The sequence below is a fragment of the Haliaeetus albicilla genome, chromosome 6 (assembly GCF_947461875.1).
Source record: "Haliaeetus albicilla chromosome 6, bHalAlb1.1, whole genome shotgun sequence".
Lineage (NCBI taxonomy): Eukaryota > Metazoa > Chordata > Aves > Accipitriformes > Accipitridae > Haliaeetus > Haliaeetus albicilla.
Genome location: NC_091488.1, coordinates 26,845,396 through 26,869,449, shown reverse-complemented (window position 1 = coordinate 26,869,449; position 24,054 = coordinate 26,845,396). Strand labels below are relative to the sequence as shown.

General features: G+C 37.6%; 1 protein-coding gene across 8 annotated transcripts in view; it reads left to right on the top strand.

The window, feature by feature from the left end:
• ROBO1 (roundabout guidance receptor 1) overlaps positions 1–24,054 on the top strand; it is a 659,452-nt gene that overhangs the window by 530,486 nt on the left and 104,912 nt on the right. For all 8 annotated transcript variants that reach the window (XM_069785380.1, XM_069785378.1, XM_069785384.1 and 5 more), the window contains exon 3: positions 15,333–15,490. In XM_069785380.1, coding sequence (XP_069641481.1) covers positions 15,333–15,490 — 158 coding nt within the window. The remainder of the gene's footprint in view (positions 1–15,332; positions 15,491–24,054) is intronic.

The following is a 24,054-nucleotide window of genomic DNA, read 5'->3' as shown; positions in this document are numbered from 1 at the left end:
CTGCAGTTCCTTCTGGGGGGAAAAAAAAAAAAAATCATATAAAATATACATGCATGTAATAGGATTTCCTTGATATTTATTTCTTTACTTGTTACCAGCAGTGCTAACCTAAGTGTATTCCCACTTGGAAAGTATCCTTTTAATTATCCATCTGTTTCTCCCTTACCTTTTATTATCCTGTCTGAATTGGTGGTTCTGTGTGCTTCAAATGGTATGTAGATTAATTTCAGTTCTGGAAGTCTTAAATTATTTATACTGTTAGGGAATAATGTGCATTTCCTTTGTTTACAGCTCTGGTGTTTCTGATTATGTAGCATCAGTCTTGTTTTGCTGAGACTGTCCTCTGTTGATTAACTCTCTAGATAGTTTGATAATGGCCTATATCCAAATGATGTATATACAAATCCCAGTTGTTTCCGTGAACCTTGACAGAATTTAGTGAGGTATTTGTTACTAGTTTTTTAGGTGAATATGTATAGAGTTACCACTTCATTCTTTAAAAAACTTTCCTCTGAGAGATTGGATAGTTTTGTTGGTTGTACAGTCTTACATGTTAAAATAAGAAAGGCTACCTAGGCATTTTTCATACAGACTTTTAGTGAAAACTGAAGTTTGACACAATAATGGGAATAAATGCTAGTGGCACTGCTTACTTCTGTTTACTAGTAGAAGCACTCACCTATTTTTTCCCTGCTTACTACTACATTCTTAAGTGTTCCCATTTTAGACCAGGTTCATTGAGTCAATGGATTTATGGATATATAGTACTATAATTTCTTTGGCTTTACTAAGGACGCAACAGATATACTCCTTCCCCCCCGCAACAAATCCAAATAATACAAATATATTTTAACATTTAGCCATAGTGCACGTGTACTGCATTTTCGGTACTATGTAATACACTCTATGTATTTCAGTTCTGAGACTAGTATCTCATTGCTGTAAAACAAACAAGAAACATAGCAAAGAAAACTGAGTACTTATGTGCACCTTACAGTTTGTATAAACATTAGGAGTATCTACTATTTAAAAGTATTCTTCACATGAAGTAACTGCCATGCCTCAGTCTGAAAGTTCAGGAAGGCTTCTGAGTAGTCATGGTAAGCTACTGAAAGATGCCAATCAATTTCATTTAAGCACGCAAGCAACAACAAAGCATTTTCTTTAGCAAAGAGGATTTCTCTTTTTGCTTTAGATTCTCATATATAAATGAACATGGTGACATTGAAGATTCTTATTTGCTGTTTTGTGTTTTCTTGTTTCCTGACAAGAGGCGGCTTGCATCATCTTTCTTTTAGCCCTCTTGCTCCTGTTTGGTTTTGTAATCACTAGCCAAAATGGAATAAATGGATAGATGCACTGAAAGAAAACCTGTAATGTGAACTTAAAACTTGTTTTTCCTTTATAAGATTGTTATAGTGGATATTAATAAGGAATTTTTATGATATCAGATGTTTGTAGTTCCGCTATATGTGCGTAATGTCTACAGCAAGTAGTTGCAAGTAGTACAACCTGATAGAAGTGTATTTATAGAGGGAACCAGTTGGCCTGAGAAACGGTGTCTCCACTGTGCATGTTTCATGAGGACCTGATTTTGTCTGGTTGCCTGAACATCCATTGGAATCTGGTGTTCATCATCTGCTCTAGTTCCATCCATCCCCCTCCAAATAATCAGTTTTTGCATTCCAAGCCCCATCCCAAGATATGCATCAAAGCCAGGCTGGTGGAGAAGATTTGGAGATTTCCTTCACAGTGCAGTCCTGATCCAAACTCAAGTACTGACATAAACATATCCACAGAGGAGCTTCCATTTTGCTTTTGAGTTTAGTTTTTGCTCTGTTTGGAAGCAAACTGAAGAGAAGTAAGAGAAGCCAAAATTAATTTTTCATTTCTTTTATCATACCTTGTATATTTACTAGAGGCCCATATAAATATGCAGGCCAGAAACCTAACAAATTAATTGAAAATCTGACATGCCTGGTACAGCTTCTCTGCACTAACTAACTAGGTAGGGTGGGAAAACAGAAGCTGGAATTCTTCCTGATTGTAGACTGCCGACACCAGTGTTGTTTTGCACGAAAGACACTAACAGTAATGAGTAACAATAAATAACCTCCACAGTGCCATTCACCAGTGAGTTTTAAAGTGTCTAACCATGAAAGGAAGCAGCACCAAACCAGCTGGAGATTTTGTGTACTAGGAAGTCCTGTAACAGCAAAAATGTATTCTCACAGTATATCAGAAAAACAAGTCTAAGGATTTTGGCAATCCAGATAGTGTTTTGGGGTTGGTTTTTTCCCCTTAACTCAGTTGTTTCTGAGTGAATTATTAGAAGATACCAGTAGCTTTTATCTTGCAAATTCACTGGCTTCTCAGTATCCTGTTTACCAAAATTAGTCACAATTCATTTGCTTTTTAAAACTGTCCTGAAAACATAAGACTTTCATTGTTATGCATCCACTGATAACCTAGATCAAGTCTCACAATGTTTTCAAGCGTACTTTTTGTGCGTAAATATACAGAAAAGAACCTGTCTGATGAACTGACTTGAAAATTTAGTTATAACCAGAGTTCATAGAGAAATAAAAGAATCCTGGTCTCGCACAATACCACATTTGCTTTTTCTCTCTATAACAATTCTTAATGGAAATCTAAAACTGTTGTGGTTTACCAGGAAATTAACCTGTATGGGCTGCTTAGGACTGATAGGAATTGAATTAACAGAGTTGCTAGCTCTTTGTAGAGTGTATTGTGGCACCCCACAGTTCATGTTTGTAATGGCAAGGGAAATCGAGCATAGGTACTTTTGCTAATGGTACCCCAGCTCGTATGGAATCAAGAAAAGTGTGGTCTCTTGAATTTTGTCCAAACTTAAATTTCAACATTAAGAGTTAGGAATGGCAAAAACAAGGCGAAAAAAGCCAACAGTCAAATTACTAAAATTACATGTTACAATTCCTTTACCGCTCTTGTTTCCTGGGAAGATTTTAAGGAGTTGCACTGTTGCAGTTTCTCACAGGGTGTAAAACAAAGGTAAAAGCAACATTTCCACCAAATGCGTTTACCACCTTGATCTATTTAGAGTTTCACAGCCATTTCCGTTATGTTGGTTTGTTTTGTCTTGAATGCGTTTATGAGTTCCTATTTCAAACAGGCTAAGCTAATGTTACAGTCATCCACTTTGCTTTTCCTTGGTGGTGAGTGCAGACGTGTTCTCTTGCATGCTGCGAAGTCCCTACCAGCTCATGGTGCCTCACAGTGATACAGAGAGATGGATGCCAGCATCTCTTTTGTAGCTGTTATTAAAGATGCTATCTTTAGCCACAACACTGAAGTTACGCAACGTAATGTTCTGTGTGTATTAAAATATTAATGAAAACACAGCATTGGAAACAATGAATGTGACCCAATATAAAAGGAAGCATTTAATCAAAATTAAAATCTTCAGTAATGAAATCTGGTTGGCTTTATGCGCATTTGTGTTCATGCTGAGCATTACCCTCTGTTTCCTTTTCTTAATTCTGAATCAGACTTCTGGCTGCTGTTTTACCACATGAGGTGATCCAAAACTTCATGCACTCCTTCCTGCCAGCAGTAAGGCAGACTATGCTAACAGGCAGTGTTTGTCTGATTTTTACTCAGTAGCACTTACTGCACATTAAATACTAACATATTGATCAATTGGCATGTTGCCTTTGAATATCTCATAGGGATTGAAGCCAGAATAAGAGTCCAAATGGAGAAGTACTTTTCTGCATGATTTTATTGTCTTTTGCCATTTATGATAGCGTATAAATCTCCAAGAGATGCAATTCAGAGTTCCGGCTTGGTGAACTTGGTAATGTCCATTTGTTTACAGAACCATTTTTTATTGTCATAGCTATTAACTTTGCTACTTTTTGTAATGTTCTACATAGAATTTTACAATATTTGAAGCCTTTGGATGGTTGTCTAAATGAAGAGCTATCATTGCAATTCATGAAGAAGTCCATCTAGAGATTTTTCAAATTCTGAACAATAAAAAAATTGAGTGTATAATATTGCACCATGCTTCTTTAGACTGAGAAAGCGGAATGATTCGTACCTTAGAATATGCCTGAAATAGAACAAACATTTGCCTGTACCACTTGGGATCTAACTCAAAGCAGTTAATTGAAGTAGATGAAGACTGTATTTCTCTATGACCTCTGTGTAAGGCTGTCTGCCATTTTTCCCTGAGGTGATTTTCTGGAATGTTTTCTAAAACCAGCAAAAGTAATTTGAAAAGTATATGATATTTGGCATAAGTGTAATTTTCACCTTTGTTTGCCTCTTTCTACTGTAGCAATCTGTTGTCGTTTTATATCTTGAATGATTTAGGAGGTAAAGAAACAAGATAACATTACCATAAGAATGATATTTTTATGCATTTGGACATGCAGAGTATAATTAACGAAACATGCACTATCTAACTCAGGTATATCCTGCTGTATAGCAGTCTGGAGAGGTGAGAAGAGACGGCGGAGCTCTGTGGTCTGTAGTTCCCTTCAAGAGAATAAAATTGTATATAATAACAACAGAACAATAGAACAGAATAAAAGTGTGTGTAATAGTTCAGCAACATTTTTGAGCAGTGTGGCTTTGCTATAGTGTCTGGTGCCAACAACTACTGTTCTTAGCCCTGCTGTTACTTAGAATTAGCCGCTCAGCCATATGAAGCCTGCATCTTGCACCTTCTGACTGATGTTTCAGGCTTGACCTCAGATGTAATGGGGGAATACCATTTTCCAGAATATGAAAGAAGTGACTTAGCTGTTTGAGTATGATGATACTGTATATTCTTTGATATTACAATGTCATATTTTTCAATCACTTTAACAGCATAATGTTTTTTTTTTTCAATGGGAAACAATCCCTTCAAAAAATGTTGATGGTAGTGGTGCAGTTGTAACACGCTAAAATTTGAATGCTAAGCAGAAGGACACGGCTAAAATTGTTGCCTTGAATGCGGCAGGACCTTAGCAAAACAGTAGCATAGTGCATATGCAGATTTAGGGCTATGCATACTGCAGAAACATTTTTATCGCAGGCATGTGAATATTTCTTTGAAAATGTCTCCTCTGATAAGTTTTTGGCTTCTTCAGAGTGAAAGGATGATTATAAGCAATTGTACAAGCATCGGCCATTTAAGTCTTGCCTGTACTACAGAAACAGTGCTGCCACAGTTTCATTGGCAAGTCTGTGGTATAGTTCTATCTCCTCTTTTAACAACACGAGTTAGGACAAATAAGGTTCTTTCAGGTTTGGCCTAGTGAGGGATTTTCCAGCTTAGAAACTATGAGAAGAGAGTCAGTTTTTCACATCTCAAGCCAGCGTAGCTTGCTATTTGGCAGCAACACCTTTTCAATCAACTGCAATCTGGCTCTGTTTGCCAGTGCCATATATCCTAGCCTTAAGGTCTCATTGAAAACTGGCTAAATGTCTTCCTCTGTCCTTGCTACTTGTATTCCTTCCTTTATTTTTCTCCCTGGAATCCTGAGTTACAGGACATTGGCATTTCTGGATTGGTTCGTGTCTTCTTTCTTAAAAGGGAAAACCGTTCTGCTCATGAAATAAGGTTTGATAAGTAGTTAAGGAAAACACTGGCATTTTGGTGAAGTGTCTTCTCACCTTTTCTCTTTCATTGTTTGGTCCTTATATCTCTTTTGTAATTTCAGGTACCTCTTTATGCTTTACTTTGGAGGGCCAAGTCAAGGTCTTGCTGCAACCTCTTAATCTGATTCTTTTTTCTCTGTTATAATCTGCTTTGAAGGAAGGCTAGTGCAATTAACAGTTCATTGTAAACTGGACATCAGAACCTTGATTTCAAGTGTACAGAAAAAACTTTATTTACAGAGCACACCCAAATCCTTGGATTTAAAGGTGCAAACCCTTCTTTGCCTAGGGAAAACTAATTTGTGATGTCCCAAAGACACAGTTCTTCTGTGACCTGTGTCTAAAACCCCTTGGTTTGTGTCCATAAGTTTGGAAATCTGCTGCGTTAGCCACACTAAAAATATTGTCTGGAATGAAGCATGATTCAAGTAACCCTAAAATTCTAAAATGAAATGTATGATAAAATAATAATAATAATAGTAATAAAAAAGTAAATAAATGTAAATATTTAGGACAAGTGAAGGGAAACTGTCTCTGCAGTCTGTACAAATGACTCTACTCTTCCAGGAGGTAAATTCTGTCTTACAGGTAGTAAACGCCTTGTCCCAGACCATAGTATGTGGAAGATGCTGAGAGGGATCACATTTTGTACACAGACAATCAAATTAATAATTAGGTCCCTTTTCCTTATCTATTTTCAGTTTTCACTCAACCTAAGGGATACTCTCAAAGTCACATGCCTGTGATGCCTGAGGCATCACAGATCCTTCAGGGTTTAATTAGGTTTCCCAGTGCTGCAGCATGCTTTCTTAAGCCTGTCAGTTACCCTTCTCACAGGAGTTAAAATTACTCTTTATATGACTTATCAGATTTGGCCATTTAATTGATTCCCAATTCATCATCTAATTCATTTACACTTTCCTTTCCACACATGGAAATACTGTTATGGGCTGACAGCTGTGTTACCCAGTAAGATTCCTGGCAACACTTAAAGCCCAAATCTTCAACTAGTGAAATAAAATCAGAGAGATTGTGGGTGGTTTCCATAAATTTTTGTAATTATCAACAGTAAGTTTCAGCCAATGGTTGCTACAGAAGTCTTTTTTTGGAACCTGCTCCTTAAGCATGCATTTTTTTCTATTAACAATTGTAAGTTTCTTAATGACAGTAATGAATGACAGTAAATATATTTATTTTAACATCTTTATATGCATTCAGTATGTTTATTGCCAAATGCCTCAACATTTAATTGCTTTGACAGTGTAGCATTCTGCTTGATTCAAGCATATCACTTGTATTTGTCATCAGCACCTTTTAAAAGATGTGATCCAGTAGGTGCATCACTCCTTCATTTCCTTATGTGTTAATGGATTAGAAGCATACAGGTGTTGTATTTGCTAACGTGTATTGCTGAATATAATAGGGAATCATGCTTTTTTTTCCCAGAGAAGGTAACTATTGCCCTTCGGTAGATATTAAGATCCCAGTTTGGTGGTGCCATATAAAAAGCAATCAATCAAAACCATTACTCTTTGGAGAGAATACATTTTAAAACAACTTAAAGGTTACAGTAATTGAGGCAGTACATTTTGTTAACATTTTAAAAGCGTGATCTAATTTCACTACTGGTACTTCATTCATCTAACTGCTGCTATTTCATATATCTAACACCTATATTTAACTCTGTTTCAGCTAGTTGTGGATCGTGTCTTAGTTCTGTTCATCGGCACTAAAATAAAGCTATGTTTCTTTGTTGCTTTGACCACCAGTGCTCTTTAATGGTGTCATCAGCTAGGCAGTACTAATAATGTTAATACTAAATTATGTAGATTCATAACAGGAACTCAATACCCCTCCCTGACACCTTTAATCTGTTAGCATTCTTATAGCAGAATGTGGTACCAGATTCAGTAAAATATTTATCAGATCTGCATGTTTGATGAGAAATAGGCAATTTCCCATTGCTGGAAATTCTGTGTTACTGTGGTGGGTAGTGGGAATGCAAGTTTTCTGACTGTCTCTTTCCATAATTGTTTAAAATGTTCTATGTATACCATTCACTCTTTAATTCATCCATTAATTTATTTTCATTCATTCAAGTTAAATAATGCTATTCTTTAGCACTCTTAATTACTCCAAATTTAAATTACTGGTAAAATTTCTGTATACCTCTTACAATGTCTTTTAAGACCAAAGTCTTAAAAATGTTGTAATTTCAAATAGAAAAGTAAATTGTTGACAATATGAAAGGTTAGGAAGAGAAAGAGCTTAAAGATGGATTTTAAATTGTTTCAATATCAAAATAAAAATAAAAGGCCTTTTAAAATGTCTTCTTGCATTCATTAACCCTACAATTTCTTCCATGGTGACATCATGGAGGAAGTGTTTATGAACCAGCTGTTTAAAGTAAACTAGTTGATCTCAGTGGTAGTAGAGTAGAAAAAATACAGGGGTGGGGTTTTTTTGTGTTTGTTTCCTTTAACTTTGCTTTTTTGAGCTTGAAAAGGAGATCTTGAAATACAAATGTATATGATCCTGTGATCTCAGTTACAAAGATTCAGGTCAAGGATATCAACACTCAACTCATACAAATACATATGAATACTAAGCAAAAAATACCACTTGATTTAAAGTACTTTTGTTTCTTCAGGCTTTGGGGTAGCGAAATTTGCTAAAGGGCAGACTTTAAAGCAGAGCAGGACAGCACTGTATGAGTACATTATCTTGAATGTGCTGTCATAAATGTATAGTGGAAGATTCAAAATTGATCTCTACTGTGATGATGTTAAGTGATGGTCATCACTTTATGATCAGACTCTTTACAGTGAGCAGTCTCTTGTATCTGGAAGCCTCTTCAATGTGCATTCTTAGACTGTGTAATTAGGGAAGTCCTGTGTCATTGGAAGGCTGGCTCAGAGAGAGAGAGTTAAACTGTTAGGCCACATGTCCGGTGTTTATATAGTTTTGAAACTCAAAGAAGGCTGAGAGAAGGTTAGAGATCTCGATACTGAACTGATTAGCATCTGCTTGCCTGTAGAAGGCTTTTGTCTGACTAAGAAAGATGTAGTGAGATCCAATAGCTGAGGTCAGAGTGCTTCAAGGTAGGAATCAGATGAGAACTGAAAATGATGAAAGTAAGGAGCCCTAGGCTGGCTGGCTGCTAAATGAAGTGACTCCCTGCCTGTTGGAGGCCTTATAAAAGTGTGGACATCTTCTGAAACATTCAATACCGTATTGCTGGACCCAGTCACTGCATAAAATTATTGCCTCTGTTACATGAGTGATTTTGTTAGATGACCAAAATAGTATTTTCTGACTATTTATAGCCCTACTCCTTCTGTTCCATTTTAATGACTACGCACTGTGGTTAACACAGTGTTAACCTGTTTTTAACATCTTCAGAAAGGAAAAGAAATATTTTTTTTAATGGAACCAGTTTTTCTTTTAACTTTACATGACTGCATGGAAACTTTTAGGGGGTTGTCTTCAGAAAAGAATATCTCTCATTTGTAAATGATCAAGTTTTTGGTCAAACCAGGTAACATTCTTAAAGAGTTTAATAAGGTCTAAAATACATTTTGATAACACATATGTTGACTTAAGTCAGATCATGCATGCATTATTTGTTCTTTTTTAACTTAATTAGGTGCTATAACACTTTCCTGTTAGTGGCATGTGTGTATTAAAAATGATACTCTGACATCTGTATAAATTTCATGCCAGCAAAGTCTTTAAACAAGGTACTATAATTTTGGCTGATGCTTAAGTTAGTTGTAATTAAAATTAAGCACCTGGTTTGAAGCACTGTTCCAACTGACAAGCATCTTATAATATATTTGAATGCCAAAAATGTCTGCTGTGTCTCAGTAAATTTGAATTACAAGTTCAGTAAGTAGTGGGGAGAAGGGAACATTGCTAGTCCTAAATTACAGGAACTGTTCTGCTTTTGAGTAACAGCTCAGTCTTGACTAAGAAATAATTAGTTTCTCTTTGATTATGGCTTCATGGGTTTGCAACATTTATATAACCTCCTGAATACCATTTTTCGTTTTCCTAATCTTGCAGCATTTTAAAGCAAGTGCTCATATTTTATTAGTCAGATTAAGTATTAGGTGGAAACTTTTTTTGTTTGTTGAGGAAGAAAGGGAAACACTGAAATGCTTCTTATATATTTACAGGAATTAAAATCATATTGGTGGGTATTAAAAAAATTTTAAATCTATTACATGGGACTTTTAACAAAATTAGCCAAAAGGCAGGGCCGTGAGCCGTTAAGGTTGCATTGCTCAATGTTAGCTTGTAGTTTGATGTTAGCATGTTTTTATTTGCTGAGTGATAATGTGTTCATTAGCTGAGGTCTGGTTGTTTTCTAAAGCAGTGTGAGGAATGAGCATTTCTTCTATTTATTCCACTTTCTTTTTTCCCCATTTTTGAGGCATGTGGTACAATACAAAGAAACATTAAAATTATCTTCATGCTGAAAGAGTGGAAATTGTTGGGATCTCTTCTGTTATCTAATTCTGCGATACTTTGGCTCGCTGATCTCTCTCTAACAAGTAGACTTGCAAAACAGTGTGCTTTGTCTGAGACAATGCAAGAGAGTCAGCAGGAAGCGAGTCTGGATGATGTCTTTTATACGAATTGAAGTGGATTAAGATTGCCTTGCTCTGATTATGAAACTGCACCCCAAACATCTTCATTTCCCTCTCTTCTTCTGTTCACTGGGTGACCATGGCTGTAGTATCTTGGTTGATTAGGGATCCTAGATATATTTTGGTGCACTGCTTTGATCTAGCATGAAGTGTCCAGACTACAATAGACCTGCAGTCAAAATTTTCAGGAGTTTTTCTTATTTCCAGTTCTTAAATGATACCACCTGTTAAGGCATGATATCTGCAATGTATGATATTAATTAGTGTTTTCCCTACAAATTAATTCTTTTCACGTATTGACTAGAGCTTTCTGGTTGGTTTCTTTTTTCTTTCGTTTTCTTGTCTTTGAACTAGATCACAGTCATTAAATGATGAACTTTAACAATAATCTTTCTTAAATATCTACAGTGTGTATATGCAAAAAAACTGCCTACCTACCTCCCAATTTCACCCAGTAGTGACACTGTACTCTTTTTCATATAGCCAACAAAGAACTTAAGAACACTGGGTGCTGCATTTTGAAAACCCTGTTTAGGGTTTACACAAAAAATGCTGTCTCTACTTGTGTTTCTTGTCAATAAAAATCTATCTGTCCTGGTTTCAGCTGGGATATAGTTAACTGTCTTCCTAGTAGCTGGTACAGTGCTGTGTTTTGAGTTCAGTATGTGTTCGCGGCTCGGGGACTGGCTGGGTGTCGGTCGGCGGGTGGTGAGCAATTGCCCTGCGCATCATTTGTACATTCCAATCCTTTTATTACTACTGTTGTCATTTTATTAGTGTTATCATTATCATTATTAGTTTCTTCTTTTCTGTTCTATTAAACCGTTCTTATCTCAACCCAGGAGTTTTACTTCTTTTCCCGATTTTCTCCCCCATCCCACTGGTGATTGCTAGTTCCTTTCTGCCCTGGAAAAGATTCTCTGGGGAAAGTGCAATTGTTTTATTGATTGAATAGTATATTATATTGAATAGTTGTATGAGCAGTTGACTTTTAGTGGAGTTTAAAAAGTTGCTCTTGAACCTGATTAGTTCAGCAAGCATAGCATAAAAGTGTTTTCAGCACAAACACAGGAGTTCAGAGTTCACACAGCAAGATCATGGAGTTGTCCTAGCTGTCCACTGACAATAATTGTGATCATTATTCATTGTATTTTAGAAAATATTGGAGTAAAATGTTAGCAAACCTTATCTACAGTATGTCAGAAATGCAGGAGAGTTATATCTATGAAGATTCTACACTGAATTTGTTAAAAAAAAAAAAAAAAAAAGAAAAAAAGGCAATCATCCTCTTCATTTATCTATTTTCTTTCTATCTGCATACATGTAGAAGGAGGTGCATGTGGTGAAATTTGACCCTTTGATGACTGAAAGCACATGCTGTACTGGATTACAAAGTATACTTCTAATACAACTTCAAAAGGAAATGTATTCTCAGTTTACAGTGAATTTTCACTATGAAGGACAGAAGAGAAAAAATGATTTTTTTTTCAGTAAGAGAAGAAAATTTTAAATTTATAACTTTATGCAAGATTGCTAGGGCCTGAGTCGGAAAAACAGAGCATGTATCTACTTTACAGCTGCAAAAATAATTACATGATGACTATCTGTGGAGTAATCTCTAATGGATTACATTTTGTTAGCATTTCATTATGTAATGTTAGAGCCAAAATAATTCATAGTAAATGGAAAAAAAAATAATAATTGTTTTGATGTATCTATGGCCTGGACCTTTGATGTCCTCCTAAGGCATTCTGTTAAGCATTAGTTAATTTGTGAAAGGTCTTGGTTTATAGACAAGGTACTATGCTTGTAAAGCTGATATAAGACTAAGGAGTGTATTTGTTTTTATTATGCAAGTACTGGACTTCTTTGTTGCTTCAAAGGTGCTATCTGGTAGGCTTTCCTCATAGATTTACAACATCTTTCAGACTTGAAAAGCACTTACGGTTTATTAAGATCACTGCACTTGATTTATTTTATTTTTTTTAACTTAAGGGCACTTCTTTTTATGTATCTCTTAGCTTTATCCAAGTGATACAATCTTCAGCAGTAATAAGAGGCTTCTTACTCATGGTGAAAACACCCCTTTTATTGTGTTGCAATAGAACCGTGGTGTAGCAAATAAACTCTTCTGCACTTTCATGTCCTGTTGGCACTGGGAACTGGATGGATATAAGGGGTTTTTTTAGTAACTTGGTGCAACTTTTGTTTCCTCTTCTATGTTCTTTAAGTTTGGAGCAGTGAAAAAAAGAAGTAATAATATGACCAGTGGCTCTAAGCCAGATCAAGTCTCTATTAAATAGAAAATATTCTTTGACTTCAGCAGAACCAGTGTCAGCCTAGCCACCTACGCTACATGATTTACTGTGTCTGGATGGCTTGGGGGCTACTTGGGAACACAAGAAGTTGCATCTGGTTATTAATACTGTATTCAGTATGAACAGAATAAGTATATATAAGGTTTTCAGTGTGTGTGAGAAGTATTTTAACACTCCCATAACCAAAATAATTTCATGTATCCAATTTTGATGCATCAGTATTTAGGGGGATGTAGTACGCTGTAAGAGAATGCAGATTAAACTTAATAAAGTTTTGTTGAAAGAAGAAGGGAAGCTAAAGGATTGGTCTTTTGACTTACCTTTCTGAATAATTAAAAAAGACATAATTCCCTTTTCTGAAAACATATTATTTCCTTTAGATGTAACCTGGATTAATTTTATAGCTGAAAACATTTTCAATTTTCCCTAGTCCATAGAAGGAAAATATCCATGTGTTTTGCTTTTTAGAGAGAGAAATTCTTTGTTAGGTGGAATATGCTTTCTCAGGTTTTTGTACACCAAGCAATAGGTGCATGGTTTGTTGGGTTTTTTTTTTTAAATCTTTCTAGACTGGGTCTGTTTGAGAGACCTAGTTCATCCAAGAGAACATGTTCATCCAATAGCATCTCATTATTGTAGACTAAATGACCTCCAGAGGTCCCTTCCAACCTGTAATTTCTTCATTCTTCATTCATAAGTCCTATCATTCTGTTGTATTAGCTTGTATTGTTAAAGTGATAGAGACATTTTATCCTTGATTATCCTCTTTCGGTGCATCAGTATCTCCTAGTTCCAGGGCATTGAGAAACATCAATAATTAAACTGAAATATTTGAAATGTGAGTGCTTCAGTATGGAAGGGGATTGGTAACTTGAGATGATGTCTGGTGAGATCTGCAGTATACTTCAGTCTTGTTGGTACACAGATGTTCTTCCATACTTCCAGAAATTATATCCTGTTTCTAGAACTGTGGTAAAATATTCTGTATTTATTGCTTTTGATTCGCATCTACACTTCTGTATCAATCTGGAACTTTCCCTGTTATGTATTATGTTACAATGAGCCAAGCTGGACACATAGGCCTGTGACTGTAGCTACCGAATGGTAGGGTATTAGAATGTAAGGTAGATGTACTTGAGAAGAAAAAACAGAAGATAGTCCTACTGATTATTGACAGGACTATTTGCCAATAATCCTCCAAAATAAAGAACTACAAGTCATTTTTGCTCCCTCCCTTCATTTTAGATTATATAGCATTGCAGAAGGTAGGTGTGAGAAAGGTATACTTCTGTCCCAAAGTATGCCAGTGCTAAGACCATTTTAAAAGGTCTTAACAGCAGGGAGGACTTTACAGAGAGGAATGGTTTGGTGGCAGTGCTGTACCTGCCAATCTGTAAGCACACCCACATTCCTTAACATCTAACAATAAATCACAGCTTGCTTTGAAGCAGCATTAACAACCAAACCACTACTCAATAGTGAATGTCCATATATCTGTGGTCCATGCATGGCTTGGAGGATATATTATTTGCTGCAGATTCTTGGCACTATCTACTGTTGACACAAGATTGTTGCAGGTAGCAAGAGTGACACATAGCTTTGTCAAAATCTTAAGAGTCCTTAGGTTGTAATGTACTTTTCCATTACTGTATCCTTTGTTCAGTGTGGAACGAGTAACAGCCGTGGAGAGGACTGGAATGTTATATTTGTTACCATTTGAGTTATTTATTTTTAGATTAAACCTAACACCACTTACTTGGCAAGACCTAGGAATGCCATTATTCTGTTAAAGTGTGTCCCTGTGTAGTGGTCTCCTGAGCACAGTGTGATGTCTCTCCTCTCCCAAAAAGAAAAATAATCACACAGCTATTGATAAAATTCATACTGTGTGATTGGAGGGAACTAGAGTTTTCTAGTCCTGGGCTTGGCCAAATGATGAGAAAGAACAAATTCTAGTAATGAAGCTGCAATAAAAATGTTTCTTTCTGTGAAAAGGTAGTAAAATTTACTTCTTCCAAATGAAGGATGTGGTCCTGGCTCAGGCTAAGGGATGACTCCCAGAGATCAGGAAAGATTTTTTTTTTTTTTTGCTTGAAAAAGACACAAGCCAAATTGCAAAGATGAGTTTGGCTAAGGCTGCACAAATGTTTGGCATCTTATAATGTCATAAGTTTAGTTAGTTTGTTCATTTTTGCCATAAATTTAGGGATGGGTACAATTCGTATGGCCAGTGGCCAATCTTTAACTGTAAACCTTTGAGATACTGGCAGGCTGAACTTGTGTCTCAGAGAAAGAGGGGCAGAAAGCAATCTCTTGTGCTTCTGTGCTTCTCCCCAGGTGGTGTTCTGCCTGAGCAGAAGACTTTGTGCCTTCTTGAGCTGTGAATAGGAATATTGTGCTCACACGCTAGGCAGACACTATGCCAAGTGCTACCACTGAGGCAGCTCTTCTGTGCAGACAGTCCTATGTCTGTGTCAGCCTTACACCGCTGTCAGTCACTTGGCTTGTTCACTGGAAGTTAAATATGAGTAGTACACGGGTTTTCTCTGTTACTGTATGGAAGTACCAGAGACCATCTGCAGATGCCAGATAAGATTCGTTAACTGAATTGTTCATTAATATAAAGTATAGTGACAACAGGGACCATTAAAGGCCAAAGCAAAACACTTTGCTGTGCTATTGGTGTATTGTGAGGTAATTTTTTACTACATTTTCGTTATTCTTTCAGTTCTACGGGATGACTTCAGACAAAATCCATCAGATGTAATGGTAGCCGTGGGTGAACCTGCAGTCATGGAATGTCAGCCTCCAAGAGGTCACCCAGAACCCACTATATCATGGAAAAAAGATGGGACCCCTCTAGATGACAAAGATGAGAGAATTACAGTAAGTATAAAAAGTTTTTCAAACAACACAAAAATCAAATAATCTAAAATTACTAGTCTCTTGAGCATGTGGGCATCCAGCCATGCTGTACTTTCTAGGATCTGTCCTTTCCTTGCCTCAGAGGCACAGCTAGTTTGCATTTAGCTTGGAATGTGTCCTCTGGTCTCATACTACTTCCTTGCAGGGTATGCATTTGTTTGTTAAAGAGGACCATGCAAAACCTATGTTCTTCTCTTCCTCAGAGGAATTAAAAGGGTGGAAATGAAATTCATTCTATTTGTCACGGTCCTATAATTTTCTTGCCTTTTATCCACCTACAAATTTCTGCAACCTATAATATCTGCCTTCTTTGGTTGGAAAGAGGAACTACTAGTAGTCTAGCTGAGACCTTCTTTTGTAATTCTGATTAAAAGAATCCATGCAGAAAGGTTGTGTGTTGTATTAGGAAGGATAAGAAGGCTTTTGGCATATAGTCACATTTCTTTAGAGAGATGATGGCTTATCATGCCCTCTCAAATCAAGCTGTTTTCTTGTTAGAGGTGTTGTCATACTCATTTGTATCAGTAGCTTGCTGAATACAGCATGCGATTATTCAAAAGTATGGATAAAGCAGCTTCTCAAATCAGAAAACTATCCTTCTTTTATTTTTTGACATGTGAAACAATAAGGTAGTAAGCCTAAATGGCTTGAAGAAATAGCAATGAAAAATGGAGTTCAAAAATCATTTATATGCTGCCAACATGGTGATACAAAACATCTTTCCATATGGTGAGAAACCGTATCATCTGAAAGTACATAGCATGCAGGATCCTGTTGGTACTGGGAGGATTACTAGTGTAAAACAAGGTCAGAGGCACATACAATTTATATACCTCAATCATATGCTGAAATGAGGGAAGTTTTTATTGGAGGAACACTTAAACCCCAGCAACCTAACTAAAAAATTACCGATTTTGTTTGAGATTTAAGTTGCCTCTTGTTCTGTTTGTTTTTTACAAACAAGACAAAGCTCAGGCATTCTGTACCTGTGGCATATGCATAGATTTAAATTTTTAAGTACCCTACCTATCTGATTGCTGGCTGTTAACACAATTCCTCCAATCATACTTGCTAAGAATTTGCAATTCCCTTTTCAAATCTCCTTCCCACTGTGACAAGTCAATTGACCTGAGATGAAGAGAAGATTCCAGTGCTACTGTTTTTTTTTTCAGGAAATGCTTTCCAAACTTGCATTTTCTATTGCTACACTTTATTGTCTTGAAGGATTTTCAGGTGTTGCCTATTAAGTACATTTCTTCCATTATACATCAAAACTGCTCTTCTCCCAGCTGCTGGAACAAAGACATATCCAGAACAAAAGCAGCTATCACTGACTGGCGGTGCCACCTGTATTTATTAAAACTGTGCTTACGATGGAATAAAGCCCCACAGTTTGGTTTTCTTTTCTGGTGATTATATCAAATGCTCACCTACATAGTATTCTTTCACCATGACATCTGGTGGAGTTATCTGGCATTATCAGTTTCTGCTTCCAAAAACAAACAAATGAGAATGAGTTTTGATGTAGGTGTAGATACACATTTGTTTCACATGCCCAAATGAGTGTTTGTTTTCAGAGGTGTAAATTAACAGTGCTGCAATAGCTAGCACAACTGCAGTCATTTATGTCCTGTTTGCCCGGCATTGTCTTAAGCAGCACTATTACTATCATGGGAGCTTTCTTGCACAGGCAAGAGACTGAAGCTATATTGTAATGCAGATTTGCATCAACTTACAGCTGAGCAGGATCTTGCCAAGTGGATAAATATGCATTCAGATGTACATCTTAACAGTTTTGCAGTAACCATCTGTATTATCTTGCTAGTGGCTGGGAGGCGAGGGGAGATGGGGACCTGGAATGGATGACATGCTAAAGGGCAGATGGGCAAAAAATGCTTATTTTGAAACCTGACTTAGAATTATTCCATTTGTGTTAACTTACCTCCTTTAGGTGATTTCCATTTCAGTTTACCAACAGGAACATAAAGAATTAAGAGTACAACAGCTGAAATAAGGATGAAGTCGTTGGGGTTTAAGTGATAGATTTCATTTTTACATTAAATCAACCTTTTTGTTAAAAAAAAGTTTTTCATTTAAGTGCCTATATTTAAAATGAACACCTACGTTCATTTGATGGCAAAATTATCATTCACTCAGTGAGACTAAATTTCAGGTAATATAGTTTACAGGTGTTACCTTCCTCTTTTTAAGCCACAAAATTACCAGATCAGGAAATGTCAAACTGTATGTGTTCGTGTTCAATATATATGTAATACCAGTGGGCATTTAATCAATGAAACTGCTTTAGTGGCTCCACTTCTAAAGCATTTCCAGTTGTTTTCTTTCTTAAAGGCTTGTTGATCTTTGACTCATTGCCATTTTAAGAGTTCCGTAAGTGTTAAAGGCTGTTTAAAGCATTTCATATTAATAGTTTCCTTTCTGACAAGAGATGTAAAATAAACATAATGATTGTACTTTTTTTGGAATAAGGGATGAATCTTGACACCTCTTTTTTGATTCATATCTATACTTTCTTCAAAAAGATGACATGTCCATGAAGCAACCTGATTTTTAATATATGGAAGCTTTTTTTCTCATCTGCAATGACAGGGTTAATCTTTGAGTCAGCAGAACTGGGCTTTGCAGACTGAGTATTAAGGGTGCCGGAGAAACAGAGGTGGTAGCTTGGTTCCTGACAGAGTGTTTGAAACAAGAGATGCAGATAAATAGCAGTTAAATAAGTTTCAAGTTAAGGCACAACTTCTCCTGGAATGCAATAAAAAGAAAATATTATTTTGTCCTTGTAGAGTTAAGGAAACAGATATGTTTATGTAGGTGAGATAATAAAAATCAAAGTAGTCTTTGCATATTTTTGGTCCATTTGTAGGGCAAATAAATGCGCTTTGAAGAGAAATAAATTTATATGTCTTTCAGGTTATAAACAGTAGTGAATGGAACAAATAAGAAATGAAAGTAAGGGTATGGGCACAGCTATCTGTGATGGGGATTATAGAAACAGATCTTTGCTTTCAGCACAGCTCTCCCAGTACTGCTCAGTTTTAGTACAAGTCAGACTCAGTGTAGGCTCTTCAGTGTACACAAGTCCACTGGGTGGATCTGATGAAGAATCATCATCAAAACATTTTTTCTCTCTGCTCTTGAATATGTTGTCTATAAACAGTTTTCTCAGTGCATTGGAGCTAAAAGTGATTTTTCTTATGTGTACTCTTTATACCACAGTATGAAAGCATATGCTTGATGTGGCTAATCCCTCTCCATATATTACAAATGAAGCGGGAATGACAGTCTTGCATGTGAAGCAAATGCTTATCTTTAACTTAATTTGTTGAATTGAAAAAAATTATCATGAGGCCAGAGCAGAACTAGTGTGATTTTGTGCTCATCTAGTTAATTTTTCTCCTGGTATTACTGTGAAATCAAGAATTCCTCCTATAATATATACATATAGTATACAATACATATAGCTTTGGTGCAGTCCGGTGAATAGCTCTAATTTTTCACTGCAAACAGTGTAAAAATAAAATGTATTTTCCAATTTCTGAAATGTTCTGTGTGTTGTCCTGGTTTCAGCTGGGATAGAGTTAACTGTCTTCCTAGTAGCTGGTACAGTGCTGTGTTTTGAGTTCAGTATGTGAAGAATGTTGATAACACTGATGTTTTCAGTTGTTGCTCAGTAGTGTTTAGACTATAGTCAAGGATTTTTCAGCTTCTCATGCCCAGCCAGGGCACCTGACCCAAACTGGCCAACGGTGTATTCCATACCATGTGACGTCCCATCTAGTTTAGGAACTGGGAAGTGGGGGGCAGGGAATCTCCGCTCGGGGACTGGCTGGGTGTCGGTCGGCGGGTGGTGAGCAATTGCCCTGCGCATCATTTGTACATTCCAATCCTTTTATTACTCCTGTTGGCATTTTATTAGTGTTATCATTATTAGTTTCTTCTTTTCTGTTCTATTAAACCGTTCTTATCTCAACCCAGGAGTTTTACTTCTTTTCCCGATTTTCTCCCCCATCCCACTGGATGGGGGGGAGTGAGTGAGCGGCTGCGTGGTGCTTAGTTGCTGGCTGGGGTTAAACCACGACACTGTACTAGGAGAGACTGTGAGACTCTCCTCTTGGAGCTGAGACATGGTGGGGAAAGAAGATGCAAGGTCTTGTCTGTGAGTGAGAGAGAAGGGAGCTCACCAGGGTGGGGAAGTTCCTCGTTCTGTTTCCACCTTTGGAATTGCTGTCTTGCCAGGTGAAGTTCATAGACCCACAGATTGCTTGGAGCGAGGATCTAGGCCAGGACTCTGGGCTTCTAGGTATCCTCACCAGGAACAGGCCTGCTCCCAGCCCCACCAGTCTAGCCATCTTCTTTGCATGGCAGCCCAGTGTCATTAGGACGTAGCCACGCGTTTCAGGTGACGAAAGCTATGAGTTTGCATTCCCTCGGGCTGAGGAGGAGCTGCAGTCAGTCTAGTTTCTGCTGACTGCTGTAATCACTAGACTTTGTCTTTCAAAATGTATTTTGTCTAGATGCAGAAGCATCAGTGGCTACGAGTACCATTAGCAATGACTTGCTTGGGCACTCACAGCAATTGCAGTGAGCGTTGGTTGCTTCTAAGCCTGTGAATACCTCCAGTGTGCCTCCATTCACTTCTCAGCCATCTTCCTGTTGTACCCCAAAACCTCCCACTACCTTTCAAATGGTGTCCTCGCTGCCTTCCTATCACAGACTACTGCAATGAAATTTTCACCACATTCCCCATCCATTTCCTCCATCTCACAACCTGCCCTTGCATCCACCCAGCCTTTTTCTCCCACCTGTCTAGCCCCTCTCTATCATCTGATTAGTGCTAACTGCTTGTGTGGAGGTAACAATTTGGAAGGTCAGATAAGCAAACCCTCCTGCTGTATGCTGTAACGTAAAGACACTCTTCCTTTGGCTTTGCTGCTAGTGTAAATGGCTGGTGCACTGTGATTTGTAATGAATGCGGTGTTGTCTGTCTGCGTTAGGTTTGCTCAGAGCCTCCCCTAAGGAACTGTGTTGCTGCTCTGTCTTCTTTGTGAATCCCAAATGCAATTGCCTGTGTATGATGCTGACATAAGTAATCTAACCAAGATGGTGAGGCCTTTGAGCATATCTTTAGGCAAAAACTGGCAATGATTACAGACTCTCCGGAGCTCAAAGCGTTCAAAGAGGATTTTGTGGATCTCCCATCTAGACAGGGCAACCTCCATGTGCTTTTGGATCTCTCTCTCAATTTGTCTCATATTTTAGTGCAATGCCTGCATAATTTACTAAGCCTCAGTAAAATCAGGATGCAGTCAGAGTGCCTGTAATTATCAATACTTTGCTAGGGGGAGAATGTATACATATCTTGCATAAGCTCTGGAGCAAGTTGATGTTTGAGCCAGGTTTTCACAGCTGCTTCTGTTCCTGCCCCATGACCAGTAGTAGCCCATGCTTCAGAAAGTTTCCTAATTGTTCACATGAAGTCGTGGTGTAGGTGGTAGAAGAAAAAAGCTATGCATACTGAACATGAAATTTTAATAGGTAAAATCTTTTACATATACATGGAAAAGGATACTGGTACCTAAAAAAGAAATCCTTTGTAACTGAATACAAAAAGCAAAGCCTTTGCATTGAAACTTTGGTGCAGCACTGTGATTGCAATTTCCCCCTCTTTCGTATTAACTCTTATCTATCATTTATCCTGAATCATCCTCATTTGATTTTTAAAAGAAAAAGCTTGAGAAGCCATTTATCTTTCCTTGTTCAAGTTTCTTAGCTTTTAAGATCAAAGTTACAGGATGAATAATGCATACAGGTTTTCATTCCTTTTTTGTGTGGCTGTCTTGTGACATCGACAGTTTTGAATGACTTACACTCTTATTTTAGATAAGTTGTAACTCGAATACTTGATTCCTGTTTTGTTTCCTGGTCCTTAAATAGTGCATCACAAATATGAAGCATTTATTGTGTCTTGCACAATGCTATTTTCACACGAGTGAACGATGAAAATGTTTTCTACAAAATGTGAAAACAAAGCCTCTGATCTTCTGCTGTGACAGGAAAACCTCCGTAAAGGTACCATCCACAGGAAGATGCTTTATTTATTTGCCCCAAATTTTTTGTTAGTGAATTGTCAAAGAGAACTTGGTTTATTCTTCTTGGTGGAAACCATTCACAGCTCATTGCACTTTGGCAAGTTTAAAACTACATAGGTGATCCCAACGTGATCTCGGTCATAACAAGAAAAAAAAAAGAAATGGAAGAAATTACTATGCCTATCAGTTAAAAAGGAAAAGTGAAAGAGTTGTTTGTATTGGAGGGAACAGTGGAAAAAGCAGAAATTAATCCCCTATTTAGAAAAGGCACCTTTCCTTCCAAAGTTAAATCGCAGTGGGAAAAATTGCAGAGGAGAGGTGAATCAAGAAAAAGGAAACAAAAGCTGATGGAATTTGTTGCTGTGTGCTGTGCAAGAGTAACAGTCCTAACCCTTTAAAACAGCGATGCTCCTGACACAAACCATACTGTTACAATGCCACTCCAAATTAATTCAAGATGTTTATCCTTATTTCTTTCTTCTCCATTTCTTTTTTTTTTCCTGGCCTCCTCTCTTTTTTCATTAATTTATTAATTGTTAATCTCTTAACATCTTAATCTCCCCAAATTATGTATTTTAGATATACAGCAAAAGAATGCATATTCCTGTAGAAGGTGTAATGCTAATGGTAGCATAGTCTGTCCTATGGAGAGCTGCATGAAAGATCATGGCCTGGGTACACAGCACACAAAGCAGTGGGGGTGAGGGGAAGGGGGGGAGCAAGTACCTACAGTCCTAGGTTTTATTTCATTTTAATTGTTTTTCTTTTTGGGGGGCAGATTAAAGGGCAAGCAGCAATTTCCTATATGCCCCAGGAGGGTTAGAAAGAGAAGTGTATTTTTTCTTCTGATTCCCAATATGTATTTGTTGGCCCCCAGCAACTTCCTTTCTTCCCAGTCCTTTTTCTTCCTTCTGTCTCTTTTTCTCACTCCCTGAGAGGGTTGGCTTCCCACTCTACCTCTCTTTTTTTTTTCCTTTGTCTGCTGATCCTTGCAATGGTGGCTTCCTCGAGGATCAAGAGTAGTTTTTGTTAATGATTTATATTTCTTCTGCTATTAATATTGCTTCCTCTGGCGACAGAACTGGAGCTGCTGTGAGTTAACTTGGCACCCCAAGGGGAAAAAAATGTAAAAGATTGTGAAAAATAATTTGGAACCACACAACTGTCCCAGAAGATAGTGAGATTGGCTCTAAATCCTGCTGTTTCTTGCTCTTAGTTTTTCCAAAACGTGACCTTGTTTCTCTGTGTTCACACTTAAAGCTCTGTTTCAGGGTCCCTGTTGCTCCTGCTGGAGTCTCTTTGCTCTCCAGATTCCACAAATCATTCAAAATGTGTCTTCTGGATTATGTCCCTTGTTTTCTGTTCTGACCATGACATGTGCTTCTGTCGTCTCCTGCATTATCATCAGGACACCTTTCTCATCTTCCTCTTCAATTCTCTAATTCTCTCAGTGTGCCTGCACTTTCCCCTGCCTTGTCTAAACCACTCAAGTTTCCACATTTGCAAAACCATTCTGTCTGTGTTTAAGACTTTTCAGGGTATCTTCTGCTACGCTGCTACTTCCCATGTCATTTTTTTATTATCACAGGCATATCTGAGCTCTTTTCAGTGGTATGTTAGTCTTTGATTAGCATTTGTCGCATCGTTTTATACAGTTTGTGGGTTTTTTTTGGCTGATGCGTTAAAAACATTGCTGCCTTCTACAGAGGACCCTGCTCATCTTGGAAGGCTGTAAAAAATCTAATAGCCTGGGCTACCAGAAAGAAGAGAAAATATTAGACATACTTTCATTTTTGTATTCACTTTCCTCTTTCTCTTCTTCATCCTATTTGGAGTCTTAGCATATCCGCATCATTTTTTGGACTCGGCTCTTTGGGACAAAACTTTTCACGTCTAACCCATCCACGAGTAGTTTCCAACCCAGACCACAGCTGTTAATAGTGACAGCTTGTATTTCTACACGCACTGAAGTAAATGTGGATTGAAAATCCTAACCTGTTACAAGATTCTCTCCTCACAGCTTTTTGCAGGTTTGCCATTTTAAAGAGCATAGCTATGCAGACTTTGTCAGGCAGATGTGAGCTCATTCAGTTCGCTCTTTGAATCGACCAGAAGCCATATGGCAGCGGTTAATGTGGCGCCGAGCCTGAGCTAATAAGCCCTGCTGAGAGACAGGCTAGATCACTCCGGCACGGTATTGTACTAATATGGCCACACAGCTCCTGTTGCGCTGAGGGTAAGGGCAAAATGAGCTTGTGTTGGCTTGCAGTCTCCACGCGCCAAGCCAAAGCAAATGGCCTGAAAACGGCCATGTGGACATTCCCTTCCTTCTCTATAGCTCTTACAGTCAACTGTCACAAACACTTCTTTGGGGGACAAGAAGCTTTCTCCATTAATGTGATGTTTGCTGCA